Here is a 15,462-nt window from a genome sequence, read left to right on the forward strand (position 1 = left end):
GTCGCAAAGATTTACGAGATCTTTGTAGGCATTGAAATATTTTGGGACAGAAAAATTATTTACAACAGTTTAGCGCCTCGGGTAATTCCTCTGTTTTTCTGAAATCTTTAAATCAAGTTCTGCGACATTATGCAGTATAACGGAATAACTTGTTTTATCAAACGGTTTTTTACACTTTGGAGAAAAATTCTCATACCTTTGTCTTCACCATTTTGTTATGATCATTGATAATTTTCACTTGGCGATAATTGATTACTTCTTCAACGCTCGTTCGTTTCTTTATTACCCGAGCATTTAATAGGTTTGTCAGATGCATACGAACAGTTATTATTGTCATCTTAAAACGATTCAGCACCTTCGTCCGATTTCAATTCTTCTTGTTTCCTCCTTATTATTTAGTCTACTTTATATTTCAATTTTATTTTTTTTCTGCTTGTTCAACTTCAAATCTTTCTTGCGGTGCTCCATAATAATTAAAGAATATTGCTTATATCGTATTTAGGGTACATATTTAAGTCGTAATATTACATAATGTTGAAGGACTTTTGGACCCAAGATAAGAAAACCAAAAAAAAAAAATGTCAACTGGCTTTTTAAAAATAAAATTTTCTTCCTCATTCTGCATCTACTAAAGTAAAATGAGCTGATTGATATCACGCTGATTGCAGGTGATTTTTGGTAACAGACGGCTTAAATTAAGAAGAATTTATTCACTTTGTCAAACAAATTATGTACTCAAACGTCATTTATTCTATGTATTGAATTCTTTTCGTCTCAATACATCCAAACCAACATTACAATGTTAACATAGCCCTAAACAATTACTTACGAGCATAAAAAAATAAAAACAAGTATAAAAATGGCGATTGAATATCAAGAACCAAACATAACTGAATTTTGCCATTACGGAGAAGCTAACTGAGAATTCTTCTCACGATAATAAATAGTTTTGAGTTAAGAGTAACTATGATCATTTTATGATAAAAAAAAAATTGAGTGTAATTATTTTAGTAGATCTTGATTGCTGAAAGTCCGCCAAATAGTATTTAATTCTTAAATATTGGAATACAAACTTTCAAGTAGGAAACAAATGTAACCTGACAAGCATACTGAGGTCGTTCGAGTTAGAAGAGTTGCCTGTAAGTGAGTACTGAATCATTCCTTCTTAATTTATAACATCAATTAACTATCAGGAATATTATTATCTAAATTAATTCTGAAGGAAGAAGCTAACATTCTTAATAATTGGTATAGATCTTATTGACCTATGAAGTATAATACAATGGATTTTTTATTATATGTTGCGCATATAATTGGCTTGACGTTAATATTTTTTCTCTTTCTCATTACAGATAACAAATAAAAAAATTTATATTAATCAAATACTATTTGCATTAAGAACTAATTTGTGCATTTGGTGCAAAGCACGACCCTCGAGAACAGGGATCTCTTACACTATAATATTGGTTTCATGACTAGATCAAAACAATGGCTTTTATGCTGTTTTTAACTGTAGAAAGTTAAAAAAAAATATATATCTACTTCTTTGAAGTAATCAATACTGATTTATGCAGGGCGTAATGAATAACAATAATAATATTTCCATCAATGGGCTCGAAGTATTATTATTTTGCCTGAGGTCGTGTTTCTTTGAGTTAATTGAAAAATTATAAAAAATCATAATGTAGGTACAAAAAAAGAAATTCAGTATGCTGGATGAGACTTGCAAAGAGGCGTATCACTCGTTATCGATGACAGTTTATACTGGTTAATTGTCTCTTAATAATTTTTATAACGTGCTTACATTGACGTGACGTTATAGTCTTTTATGTTTTGTTATTTAACAGTGTTTTACTGTAATATAACATTGACACGTGATTTTAATATCTTCATTGTCACGGATAGGTTCTGGCAGTTAATTCTGTTCTTTTGTTCTTATCTTTTTTTTCGATTAACACTCAGCACATGTCTGACACTATTGTGTATCTTAAATGTTTCAAGTTACAGTGCGTCTCATTAAAAATTTAATATTAACGTGCTACGAATTTATATTATTTCAATTTGTTTAAATCCGTCAGTTTCTTGGGTACTCGTCCGTGATGATATGGAGATGAAGATGGCTGGCGGTGATGTGATTCATGAGGTGAAGAATGCAGATGTAGATGTAGATGTAGATGTAGATGTTTATGATGATAATATTGCATGATGACACATAGAAATAAAAGTTTCTACGCTAGATTTTTCTAGAACTGTGCACATGACAACATCAAAGGAACGTTAGAGGAACAGTACGCGGGTGGTACTTATCTGTTATATGTCATTTAAGAGTAGTCTTTGCCTGAGCCTGCTCTACCTCGATTCTGGAATGCGACATAAATTGAATACCCAAACACCTTGACGTTATTTAAATTCAATTACGTGCTAATATATACCTGTGATTATTTGCATTTCCATTCGATGTTGCTTGTAAATTTCCTACAATATTTTCTGCTTCATTTTGACTATCGTCGTCACTGTCTGATGGATCAAGAATATCTGTGAGGAAAGGCGTCGTCTCTGGACTGGAAGATTCAATCGATAGCGCTATGCTCCGTTCGTTCTGAAAAATATTTGAATAATCTGATACACAAACAAATCAGGACTATATTATTACAATTTTCGTTGGTGAAGAAAATTCGTGGTTTCGTTCAGTCCGCCACTGAAACGTAGAAATTCGTGTTGCTAATCGCTTTTTTTTTTACCTCTTCTTTCAGTTTTTCCAACAATCTTGTTCTGTCCGCTTTTAGTTTGTCTACCTGTTCCGCTTGCTTTTCTGTTTTTATACCAGACAATTCGAGCAGAGCCAAGTGAGCATCTTTTTCTGAAACCGCAGCTTCCAGTGCTTCTCGTCTGAAATTAATATGCCAAAAACACGTAGTGACTTGAAGGATTTCTTTTAAAGGATAGCAATATACAATAGAATATTGGATAAAGAATAACTTTGTTCTGGTGTTGTAAGATTGGTATATTATTTTTCGATTCTCACTTCATATTGTGTAGCTCTTCTAGTTGCGTCGTCCTTTCTTTTGTCAGACTACATAGTATCTTTTCCGATTTCTGCAACCTGGACAGAAGTGGCTTACAAGTAGGACATTTTACGGCAAATGATGTCTGAAGTGATGCGATCCTCTGCTCAAGTTTTTCAATCTATAAAGTATAAATAGACGCAACATAAAATTACTAATCAACTTGTAAAGTAGAAAATTGTTATATAAATTTGTGCGATTAAATTATTTTTCATGACTCACTCGTTGTACGCAATTGCGTTTCTGTTGTTCTTCCTGCTTCAGCTTCCTCTCCCCGTCACTGGCGATGACAATGCTTTCTCGAAGTGCTGTGGTTAGTTCCTCAATCTTGTCTTCTTTTGTTTTTATGAGACTGTTCAGTTCTTTTTCATTTTCTTCTCTTTGCCTAACCACGTTGACTAATTCTTCGATCTGCTCCAGTTCCATTTGCTCAGCGAAAGCTCGCTCTAAAGAATCAATCTCATCTTCCAATTGCCCAATTCTTTCGTCTCGCACTTTTATTTCCTCTTTCAGCACTCCAATGTCTTCAGCTTCGTACTCACCAAGTTCTTTTTCAAGTTCAACCATTTGTTTCTGAAGCCTAGAAAGTTTGTCTTGCCACTGTGCTATTTCATCCTCGTATTCCTGTATATTATCGTCCTTCGAAGATATCAGGCTTTCCATTTCTCTCACTCGTCGCTCCATTTTCAAAAAACCGTCACATTTATGACACACATTAGAACCCTCCGGAAACAGCGACTTCTTTTCATCTAGTTTGCTTTCAACTTTTGCTTGCATTTCACTTTCCAATTCTGTTATCTTATTATCTCTGGCTTCAAATTGCTTTTTGTAAGCCACACCATTGTCATTTCGTTCTTCCGAACACAGAAGCTGTTTTTCTAGAGAGTTAATAGTCAATTGTAATTGTTCTATTCTATCTTCTCGGTCTTTTAGTTTTTGTTTTAAAACGTCGACATTATGTTGTTTTACATAGTCTTCTAAATGTGTTACCGTTTCTTCCAGTTCCATTATTCTGGCTTTATTTATTCTCAAGTCTTTGTCATCGTTTTTTTGAATACGATTTTCGAGTTCCTGTATCTTCCGATTCTTCGCATCCAAATCCGTTTTCAAATCATGTAGGTCTTTAACATCCGGATTGTGCTTCAGGAAATCTTCGAATTCAGTAATAGTTTCTTCTAACTCTTCTATACGACAATTTCTGTGCTCAATCTGAAGTCTTAATTCTTCTATGCCGTTGGTGTCCGAGTGATCTTTTAAGAAATTTTCCAATTCCATCACTTCACTCTCTAATTCCATTATTCGATGATTTTTCTCATCAATATCCTGCTTCCAGTACGTTGTGTCCTCTTGGTTTGTGTAATGAATCGACGACTTGCAAAGAAGTTTATCACAATTAATATTCATGCTTTGCACCCATATTGTGTTTCACACAAAACACACGAACAACAAATAAAAGAGCAATAGCAGAAAATAAAATATATTGGCAACGTAACGAAAGTTTTTTTTGTTCCGGATGGCTTTAAACTTGTGCCATTGTAGATTTATATTTCTATAAGACATATTAACAGTTTCTCTTCTTTTTTTTTTTTTGGTATTTTTTAAATGGTTTTCATTTTATAGGTATATTGATATAATTATTATTATCATTATCATCATTATTAATATTTTAACAATGGTCGTAACTTTTCTTAAAATATTTGCTTCGTATATTTTATTTATTTATTATTAAGTTTAAGTTACTCAATAAGATTATAATGTCATTATCTTTTAAGAAAATTGTACTAAATAGAACGGAGAAGGCATCTCCAACAAAAATCGGCCTTAGAAGAAACTTTTTAAGAAACCAGCGGGTCCCGCCTTGTGTTTTAATATGAAATAGTATTTGATTTAATTAAATAAAATAAATTGATTGCCCAAGTTTAAATCATCCAAAAATAAACAGGCGAATAAACATTTGGATAGAAAATATAGAAGACATGTTTAGCGGTTGAAGCAGCAGGTGAATTAAATTCGTAATAATGAAAAATCACATTCATGCGTCGATATACGTTTAGTGTATGTGTTATCCACGACAGCATGTAAATATAAGAAAAAATACTGTGTTAGTTACGGCATTAGAAAATCGTTCATTTCGCACGTTATTTTCAATTTTCTTCTACCAATCGGTATGTTTACAGCAGATATATATTGTAACGAATTGAAAATTACGAGTGGTAATTTATAAATTGAATCTCACGATGTGTTAAAGTACTGACCTCTTGTTGCTGTGCACTTGCAGCTTGTTTTGCTTTTGCTTGTGCGACTCTTAGTGCTCTGGAACAAATGAATTTCATGTATTATCAGCGTATGGAATTTTGTGTACTTTATCAAATGTCTATTAGATCTTCTAAGTATGTACTCACTCTTGCAGTTCCCTTATCTGCTTCTCTTTGGAATTTTGCTCCTCTTGGGACATCTGAACTAGCTGTAACAACCTTTCCATTTCGGTGGCACTACGTCCAGAATCTTCCTTCGATTTCTCCAAATCTTTCTCAGCTTTCTCAAGCATTTTCTGTAATTCCGCCACTCTTTTGTCCGGAGACCCACCGCTCTGTATATATGAAAATAGATAAAAGAATTATGCATAGAATGTAAATAAAACGAGAATATTATTGTACGGAAAAATTTGAAATCTGCTTATTTACTTAAAATACAGCTCACCCTTTGCAATTGTTGTTCCAATTGGTCCATTCTTGCTTTACGCTTTTTAAGGTCTTGGTCAAGATTTTGAAGTGCCTTCTCCTTTTCTTCTACGCTTCTACTCTTCTGATCTATGGCTTTGATACGATCTTCTAGTTGCTTCCTCTGCTCTTCTACTTGTCGCTTTTGTTCATCCAATTGTTTTCGTTCCTGATTAAAGTCGGCGCCAGCTTTCGTAGCGCCAGCTTGAAGCTTCTTGTTCGCCTCGTGCAAATCCACCTGTACAAACGAAATCATTTCAATTCCACATACTTATCTCAAATTATTGGAAAAACTTGAACAAACACAGGGTTGAAAAATGTATGGTATTTGTGTTCTTATTTTTCGTTTGTCGCTGTATAGTGTAATTGCAAAAATAAATTGATATTATAGATGCAACTTCCTATATAAAAAAAAAACTTCACAAATATTTACCAACCAAGAATTATTCGGCACTATTTTTGTTGTTCTTTTTTTCTTCAATAGAATATACAATCCTCTGATACCCCATTCAAATATTAAACATCATATGTAGACTAATTCTATATAATATTTTCAAATTATCATTTTACAACTCATAAAACAAGTTTTTGTGAGATTGCATAAATAGGGAGGTAGGTCTCTGCAATGAACAAATTTTCCCGACCGCATATTATATGCATAAAAAAAAACTTGGTGGAACACCAAATATTTCGTGGTAATGGTAGCAATTTTTGTGCAAAAAACAATCGAGACAACAACTGATGAAACAACACATGCCACGAAATAGCCAAGGAGATCCAAGTAGGATGCCGATGAACGATGAGGCGGCAAAACAACGTAAAGTAGTAAAGTAAACGAAAATGTAGAAGGAAAATGAAACCTCTGCCAAAGAATAAATCATCCTGCTACAACAGTCACCATAATAATAATAACAATAATAATAATAATATTAATGATAATAATGATATTAATAATAGTAATAAAAATAACGGCAATAATTGTAATTATAAATTATGTACAATAACCATAGCGACAATACTCATATAATATTATGAATATAATAACAAGTATATAAATATAATATTATAATAGTAGTGATTCACATATATGTATATAAATATATAATATTATGCATGGTAGTGTATGTAGATATGACGATGGTGTAGAAGAAATGCAGCATGCTGCTCGACACGATTATCGCATTATTAACAACTAAGGCTGCTTGTTGAATGACGAGTATGTATGAAGGTTTAACTAAGGCTTCGTGGAGATGATATTTAGGCGACAACATAAAATTGTGCAACTTAGGCGAAGGCTGGCCGAGCAGTTTGGCTGGATACGCAACAAATGGTGGTGGTGCTGCTGCTGCTGCTGGCAGGGCGGCATTTTTCTAACCTGATTTTGTTCCAGCTCCTGACAAAGCATCTCCAGTTGAGCCTGGAACCGTTCCCGTTCAACGCTAGCTTGTTTCACTTCTTCCTTAGCACGTTCGAGTTCCTTCCTGAGCCTATCAGCCTCCTGTACGGACTGCTGATTTTGTTGATGCTGTTGCGCCGTCTGCGCTTGCACCACAGAGGCTTGTTGCAAGTTGGCTTGCATCTGTTGTATCTGTTGCTGCTGAGCATGCAGCTGCCTTTCCATAGCTTGAACACGTTTCTGTAACTCCGACGCTGTCTTTTCCGCATTATCCGCCCTGTTTTTCTCATTATCTACTAATTTGCGCCATTGTTCCAGCTGTGCCTCAGACTCGCCTCCTCTAGCACCTAGTTGTTTCTGTAATTCTTGAGCTCGCTTTTCAGCTTGTTCGGCGCGTTGTTTTTCTTTGGCTTGTGCTTGATTCAAGTTTTGAACTTGTTGCGTAAGCCGTTGGACTTCCCGCATTTGAGATTCCAAAGCTTCTTTGGTAGCTTTGTCCGGAGTTTGGGAGTGAGCTCTTTGCTGTTGCAGCTGATGAAGCTTTCTAAGCTCGGTGAGTTCAGTTTCGCTGGTGTTCAATTCTTGTTGGAAATTCATTAACATGTCTTGAGATTTTTCCAGTTGGATAACCAGCTGATCTCTTTCTACTTGCAACTGCTTGGCCTCTGCTTCCAACTTTTCCTTGATTTTCTCTATTTTCTCGGAATGCTTTTCTCTATTCTCCAAAATCGCTGCCATCTTGTCTCGATCTCTTTGAACCTGTTGCAGCTCGTGTTGTATTCTCGCTAACTCTTCAGTGCTAACCTGTTGCTGCTGATGTTGTCCTCTGCGGAGTTCTTGCCTCAGGGCTTCTCTCTCTTCATGTAACCGTGTCAGCTCTGCACTCAATCTGTCCAATTCCTTTTTACTTGCCTCATTGCTCTCCTGGTACTTAGCTAAGAGCATTTGGGATTTTTCTAGCTCCTTCGCCAGCCGGCCAGCTTCAAGTTCGACTTGATCTCGAGCGATAATCGCTTTGTCCAAGCTTGCTCGGAGACGTTCTACTTCTATACTAGCACTCTCCGACCTCGTTTTACCTTCGGTCTGCATGAGTCTTTCTAATCTGACAATTTCTACTCGCAGTTTTTCATTGTCCGCCTCCAGAGCGTCGGCCTTGGCTTTGAGCTTATCATGCCTGTCACGTATTTTTTCAGTCTCAATTTTCGCTCGCTCCATTTCGGCTCGATTCTTATCCTGGGCCGCCGTTACCTTGGTCGCTTCCTCTCTGGCACGTTCCAATTGTAGTTGCGTCTCGTGAAGTTTAGCTTCCAACTGCTCGACAACTGACTGCGATCTCTTTAGCTCAGCCTCTCGAGCTTCTAGTCTTTCGCGCAATTTCTCTACGTCCTGCTGCAGCCTACTACCTTCACTTTGCCATTTTTCCTGCTCGAACTGGTATTTACCTCGTACACCTTCGGCACGCTCCAAATCCGCACGAAGCCTCGAAGCGTCCTGCTCAGCCTTTCGTGCCCTCTCCAGCTCAAGTAGCGCCTTGTCCAAACGATCCCTCAGCCTCTCAACCTCCAGCTTCGCCCGTTCATGGTCTTCTTTCTGTCGCTCTTGGCTCTCTTGATATTTACCAAACCTTGCTGCGTACCTTTCTGATTCCTCCCTAGCGGCTTCAGCTTCGGCACGAAGCCTTTCTGCTTCAGCTTGAGCTTTCCTAACTTCGGCTTGTTGCCTGTCGTGTTTCTCATACATCTTTTCGATCTCAAGCTGCATCCTGGCCAACTCCTCTTGCGTTTTTTCAGTAGCAGCTTGTGCTTTGCTCAGCTGAGAATGAGCTCTCTCTAGTTCGAAGGAGACCCGCTCGTTATCCGCGACTAACTTTTCTCGCTCGTTTTGGTGACGCCTCAACTCGATTTGAGACTTTTCGTATCTCTCACGAACCATCTCTAGATCTACTGTTAGTCTGTCCAAGTCCTCCTTGGACTTTTCTTCGTGTTCCTTAGTGCGACCCAACTGAAGAGCTGCTCGATCGTACATTTCCTGGACACGGGCCAGTTCCTCCTGTGCTTTACGAGCTTCTTCACGTCCTTTGGTGGCCAATGTTTGCAGCTTTTCTACTTCTAATTCCAAGTGATCCTTGTCAGCCTCCATTACATCGATCTTATTCTGTAGACGATACACCTCGCTTTGTGCCCTGTATAACAAAAAGAAAATAAGAAAATAACACTTATGAATTAATTACAGTTTTATTCGGCTCATAATTTTGGAAAACCAAAAAAATGGACTTAAGATCATGCAATAGATTTGCAAAGACTTAAAGAAACCAAATTGTGAATGCAGTTACAAAATGTTGTGACAGTAGGTGAATTATTTAGGCTCATTTCGTTACCTTGGCAGGTTTGTAACTTCATTGATTACTACTTATTGATAGTAATAAATTTAGAGTCACGTAAAAAGTTAGTGTGAATTATTCACCGGATCATTTTATCAATTCTGAAACTGTATTATACCAAACTCATTACCTGTCATATTTTTCACGCATTTTTTCAAATTCTTTACTGGCATTTTCTCTTTCCTCGTAAGCTTTGTTAGCTCCGTATTGAGTTTTTTCCAATTTGTCTTTAAGAATGTCAATTTCCGTTAATGCGTCGTCTCTTTCAAGCTGAAAGCAAACATAAGCTCTATACCATATTGAAATTCAATACTTATTGTCATCCAGGTACTCAATTCAGAAATTTTAGGCTAAAGTCTTGTTACAAATTTGTCAATGAGTACTTACGGTAAGTTTTTGATGTAAGGTGTGAACCTTCTCCCATCGTTCCTTGATCAAGTCAAGTTCGGACATAACATTTTCTTTTTCACGTTGCAGTTTTACTTGTTGACTTTGTTGGAATTCTAATCTTTCATGTAACTTTTCCATCTCTTCTTGGAAGTTATCTCGTTCTTTCTGCAGACGTTGCATAACCATCTGTTTGAAATAATGTACATTACCATGAGCAAAAAAAGATTGGTAGTAGATAAGGTAAAGTATTAAATTGTCCTTAAGAATATTCGTAAATGAGATGAAATACTCAATACAAACATAATTTATATCACGTCGTACCTGTGCCTTTTCATATTTGTCATGAAGCCGATCGACCTCAAGTTGAATTGCCTCACGTTCTTTTTGCATTCTAGTCGATTGACCAAGTGCTTTGTCCAATTGGCTTTGCACGTTCTCAAAGTCGTAGTTTTGCTTCTCTTTTTCAAGTTGCATCTGTAAGAAAGTGTTATATTGAAACATGGGACTTCACGTACGAAATGAAAACAATAAAAGAGACACAGGCAGAAGGCAAAATAGAAGATCCGTGACAATATATGCTTATACTTACTCTGCGTACTTCTCCTTGAGATTTGTCCAATCTCTCCTGAAGTTTGTCAACTTCACTTTGAGCCTTGTCCAGCAAGTTTTGTAATTTATCTTGCTGTAATTGAGCTTTGCCCAAAGTTGCCTGAGTGCGTTCCAATTCTTCTCGAACTTTTTCAAGTTCACCAACGGCTTTGTCACGTTCAGAGTGAAGACGAGCCACGGAGGCTTGAGCTCGGTCATATTCCTCGCGCAAGCTCTCTTGTTCTCCTTGTGCATTTTCTAGGCGAGCTTTCAAACGATAAACTTCACCTTGACTTTTTTCAACCTATAAGAGAAGATAAGAATTATTTTATCAAATGACTAAACAATTTGCAAGTGATTTATAAAATTAAGAAATGTTAATGAATTCCACCTTTTCTTGAAGAGCAGTTGCTTCAGCTCTGGCTCTTTCATTGTCCGCTTGAGTAACTCTGAGCTCAGCCTGTGCTCTCCTCAAGTCTGCTGTCGATTTTTCCGCACGTTCTTGAATTCTGTCCATCTCCTGAGACGAGTTCAACGTACTTCTGCCAAACGTAGTTTGCGATCTTTCCAAGTCGTGTCTCAACCTTTCATTCTCTAATTCAAGGCGAGTCAACCGCTGTTTAGCAGCCTCCCAGTCAGCACCACTGCGACCAACCTCGGAGGCCGCTTTGTCAAGTTCTGCTTTACTTTTGCCCAATTCCGACTGGGAACTTTCCAGTTTTGCTTCGAGGCGATCTTTCTCAGCCTGAGCTCGTTCCAAACGGGCGCCAAGTTTTTCGACCTGCAACAATAAATGTTGATCATTAATAATGTGAATATTTTTGTTGGAATAGGAATATCTTCTCGCCAAGTTTATCGTCGACTCTGTAATACCTTACAATAATTCAATTTACCTCAGACTCCAGGGCATGAAGTTTCATTTTGTACTCGGCGAGTTCTCTTTCATGGAGTTCTCGCTCTTCCTGTTTCTCCTGTTCGGCACGATCCCTCTGCTCGCGTAACTGAGTCATTTGTTTCTCTTTATCGCCGATAGCTTCCTCCAAACTGCTCAAGGCTCCTTCGCTGCTGCAGTGATGTGCTTGCATAGCGGTCAAACGAGCCCGAGCCATATCTACTTGATTGTCCTTCTCTTTGAGAAGATCCTCCAGATTTTCAATCTGTGGAATGAATTATTTTCAGTTTATTACATACTTCCAACGGCCCAATTCAAATTCAACACAATTCTGTTTTATTCACTGTTTTTCATTCTAACAATAAGTTTATTTCACACTAATCGGTAAAGTTTTGTTGTTATGATCATTCAAACTAGACTACCGATCAAATTCCGTTGTTAGTGCTTCTCTTATTTGTGTTTTGGCCCTTGCTTGCCACGAGTTTTTGTTAACGACAATAAAGCATAAACTGTTTAGATTGTTAGTAAGACGTTAAATCGTTTGTAAACTCGTTAAATTCACAGTCAGTATTAACTCCATTTACTTACCGTTATACCAAAACTGACGTTAATATTAATTTATAAGTCTTACCCATAGCCCCTAACAATAATGCAAATATATTATAGACACAATTCCGAGTCAGTGATATCATATGTAAATAGAATTCAGTTAAGTTCAAAGTTACGTACCTATTAAGGAGTACCGGAGATATATTGTGGGTCATCCTAGAGGTAATGGTAATGGTTCTTGGTAATAATACCTTTGTAGCTTGCATTTCCATCGTATAATATGGATTATTGTAATTTGGTGTGGTTGTACTAATGTAGATTTTATAACTTTCAGTTCAACCTGATCTTCGCTGTACGTATCGTACAACAATCTACACGAGTTGTTGGCGAATGCCTAGCTCTGCAACGTTGTAACTAACTGCTAACGTAAAAGTGAACCAGGAATTTCATATCTACACTATTCAGATATGAGCGGAGCATTTAATACAAATAAACCGTAGGTATGACACATAAAAAAGCGATACTGCTTGGAACATTATCTGGCAAACGTAATTATATCTAATTTGCATACGTTTAACGATAACTTAATAAAATAAATTATAGATAACAGTGGAAAACACAAATAATGGATACGTAGAGCTATATGTATAAATATGTATAAGCCGACTGGAATAATCACCATAATTTATACATCTCTGGTGAAACATTTTTACCATCAAAATTTCTCAGCGTAACTTTGGAAAGTCTATTTTTAGTACAAGTTTATGAATTGAGGAACCAGAATCAGAATCTACGGAGAAAAATCTCTTTGTTGTTCAAACAGTTAAAATAATTTGATAAGGTGCGACTCAACATTTATTTCTGTTGGTAGAAGAGAATTTTAAATACTGGTATTGGTTCAAAAAAGAGGGAAACTTATTATAACAATTTTGATTTTTCAGAATAATGATCTTTACGGAAATCTGATGGCAAAAAAAACTTTCACCAGGGAAAAGCTACATCAGTTTATTTCTTTTACGCATTATATGTCTGAACAGAAAATGTGTAACAAAAAATACTTGTGGGATGAAATAAAATTATACCAGGTGTATGTCATGTGGTAAAACGAATAAATATCGTATAAACTTAAATTAAATAAACAGTGTGAATCAGGATATAGGTAACTGTATAAATATAATATTAAATTATAACAATAACAAAATTATACAAAATTTGATTGATAAATATACGTATTAAAAGAAAGCAGAATATTTTAAAAATAATTCGGTAAATTGTAATTCTTATAACTATTACTATAACAACTGTAGGGATAAAATAATAATTTTGAACAGAGGAATCAGAGATGGAGAAGCATTAGTAAGTATACCAGCTAAATTCCGAATTCCTAACAATCAACGCATCGAGTATAAAGACGAACGGAATATTCCATGTGAGGAAATGAGAAGCTGCGAGTGAAATGGCGAAATCAGCCAATCGTCAAGCTGAACTAAACGAGGACAATCACCGAACCATTGGAATCAATTGTGATTCCATACGAATATCGTTCGAAGCCTCATTTCAATTGATGAATGGACATTAAATAAATGCCGGGCACTCAAAGAACGGCGAACGATGCTGAACGAGATTGAGAAAACGGTGGATAAGATGGAAAATGAAATAAAAACAAAAAAAACACAATGTATATTTATTCCCGAATTCTCTCTCTTCTTTACCATGAGAAATCGGGCAAAACCAAATCAGGCACCGGTCACTTACTTTTCGCTGGAGGACGTTAATCTTTCGATCCTTGATGTCCATGTGATCCTTGATCTCAGTGAGCTCGGTATTCATTCGATTGCGATCCTGCTGAGCCTGCATAGCAGCCTGGGTCTTTTTCTCAATAAGTCTATTCTTCTCCTCGAGTCTCTGCCGCATTTCTTCGACCTGCGAAACGGGAAGCTTGCATCTTAACTCGGTCGATAAGAGCGCTCGGAGTGGAAAAAAAGAATTTGAAAAACCAAAAGGATGGAAGAAAGAAGGGTGGGAATTGTGGAAAAGGCAAGTGGAAGGGAAGAAACATCCTCCGGCTGCGGTAGCGAATTAAATTATCGTTACTCACGTCAGCCTGGAGCATATTGTAGTGTTCTTCCTTGGCGCACAAGGACTCCTTTAGAACAGCGATGTGCCTTTGATAGTCCTGATGCTGTTCCTCGAGAGTTTTCATCTTCGCTGACATCCCCAAAATTTCCTGATCCCTCCGTTGTACTTCTGCCCGAAACTCGTCCAGCTGTGAAAAATGTTTACCATCGAGGTATTTCCGTCAATGGCTGAGACACGGCAGTTTTTGTGTTGAAAAAGTGAAAGAAAAAAAAAAAAATCATCACAACACGCGGTCTTCGCCGTGTCCGTACATCTTGCCATTTTTGTCTTTTTTTTTTTTTTTTTGTTTCTTATTTTCCACGATTTCATTTTTTTATTTCATTGAATTTGATACTTTTCATGACTCTAAACTATGTAAGTCACGTGTATTGCTTAGAGATCGAGGGCACACCGTGTGCTTGGAGAAAAAAAAAAAAAGAGAAGAGAAGAAGCAAAAACATGAAAGATGCACGGACAGAGTTTGCATGCAGACCTGCACTAATTAATAAACAACGTGTAAATACGACCAACGAGTCTTTGCTGCACGTATGCAAACTTATATATATATACATATACATACATGTATACGCATATATATGTATACATATACTATACAAATATCTAATGAGAGAATAGTATACACATATATATAATGTAAGAGTGTGATTGATACATGTAACTTGTGATTATATACATGTAAGTCACTAGTTATGTATATATGTACATGATCTACTCATCGTATTATATGTGCTGTAGGGTTTTTGTTCAAAATTTTGATGCTTTTTTTTTCATTGCACGGTTTTTTTTTTTTTTTCTTTCTTAGAATTTTTCAAAATTTCGAACTTTACTAAGCAATTGTGTTTACTAATTTCCTAGCTAACATCTAATATTTTATAGATCTATAGATACTCGTGATTTGTGAGAGAAATGGAAAGAAAAAAAAAAAAAAAAAAGAAGATCGTAAATAATAATGATAACGACGATAATATCTGTATTATATGAAAATAATATGTTTTTTTCTCATCTGTTCTTAATTTCTCTCATGATTTACAACTTTTAAGTTTGAAATAATTCTTATGTAACATATGCTGATGTAAAACTGCACGATAATCTATAAAAGATATGACGTATGAATTTGGTGATTCGTATTTTTGAAATCCAAAATTTTCAGACGTTCCGAGTATTCCTGTATCTTTCTACCGTGTGTGCGAAGTTTTTGGATTTCAAAGTTACGTTCTACTTGAATGATGAAAAAATAAAAAAAAATGAAAACAACGAAAACTCTCCCCTATTACCCTACAAACCCTTAAAACATGGGACTACAGACTTCTTTCGAAACTACGTAACACCAAATTTCAACGGTT

General features: G+C 36.2%; 1 protein-coding gene and 1 long non-coding RNA gene across 8 annotated transcripts in view; one reads left to right on the top strand and one right to left on the bottom strand.

Annotated features, from left to right (window-relative positions):
• Positions 1–1,337: 1,337 nt before the first annotated feature.
• Positions 1,338–15,462, bottom strand: part of LOC124176541 (trichohyalin) — a 68,330-nt gene continuing 54,205 nt past the window's right edge. For 5 of the 7 annotated variants that reach the window (XM_046557999.1, XM_046558088.1, XM_046558178.1 and 2 more), the window contains 17 exons: positions 14,079–14,246; positions 13,736–13,903; positions 11,433–11,696; positions 10,931–11,320; positions 10,541–10,843; positions 10,273–10,425; positions 9,949–10,137; positions 9,692–9,831; positions 7,161–9,363; positions 5,766–6,023; positions 5,468–5,655; positions 5,321–5,378; positions 3,288–4,436; positions 3,026–3,186; positions 2,742–2,889; positions 2,433–2,599; positions 1,338–2,360 (listed from right to left, as the gene is read on the bottom strand). In XM_046557999.1, the coding sequence (XP_046413955.1) occupies positions 2,318–2,360; positions 2,433–2,599; positions 2,742–2,889; positions 3,026–3,186; positions 3,288–4,436; positions 5,321–5,378; positions 5,468–5,655; positions 5,766–6,023; positions 7,161–9,363; positions 9,692–9,831; positions 9,949–10,137; positions 10,273–10,425; positions 10,541–10,843; positions 10,931–11,320; positions 11,433–11,696; positions 13,736–13,903; positions 14,079–14,246 (6,150 nt within the window). In that variant the 3' untranslated portion in view covers positions 1,338–2,317. Of the gene's footprint in view, positions 2,361–2,432; positions 2,600–2,741; positions 2,890–3,025; positions 3,187–3,287; positions 4,437–4,488; positions 4,923–5,320; positions 5,379–5,467; positions 5,656–5,765; positions 6,024–7,160; positions 9,364–9,691; positions 9,832–9,948; positions 10,138–10,272; positions 10,426–10,540; positions 10,844–10,930; positions 11,321–11,432; positions 11,697–13,735; positions 13,904–14,078; positions 14,247–15,462 lie in introns of those variants that run through there. The other 2 variants (XM_046558431.1, XM_046558512.1) reach the window with 1 other exon arrangement.
• On the top strand, positions 6,934–13,129 carry LOC124176931. The gene is made up of 4 exons (XR_006869488.1): positions 6,934–7,001; positions 12,315–12,480; positions 12,584–12,821; positions 12,922–13,129. It is a non-coding gene; the product is annotated as an uncharacterized LOC124176931 (long non-coding RNA).

This window comes from Neodiprion fabricii, chromosome 1, assembly GCF_021155785.1.
Source record: "Neodiprion fabricii isolate iyNeoFabr1 chromosome 1, iyNeoFabr1.1, whole genome shotgun sequence".
Lineage (NCBI taxonomy): Eukaryota > Metazoa > Arthropoda > Insecta > Hymenoptera > Diprionidae > Neodiprion > Neodiprion fabricii.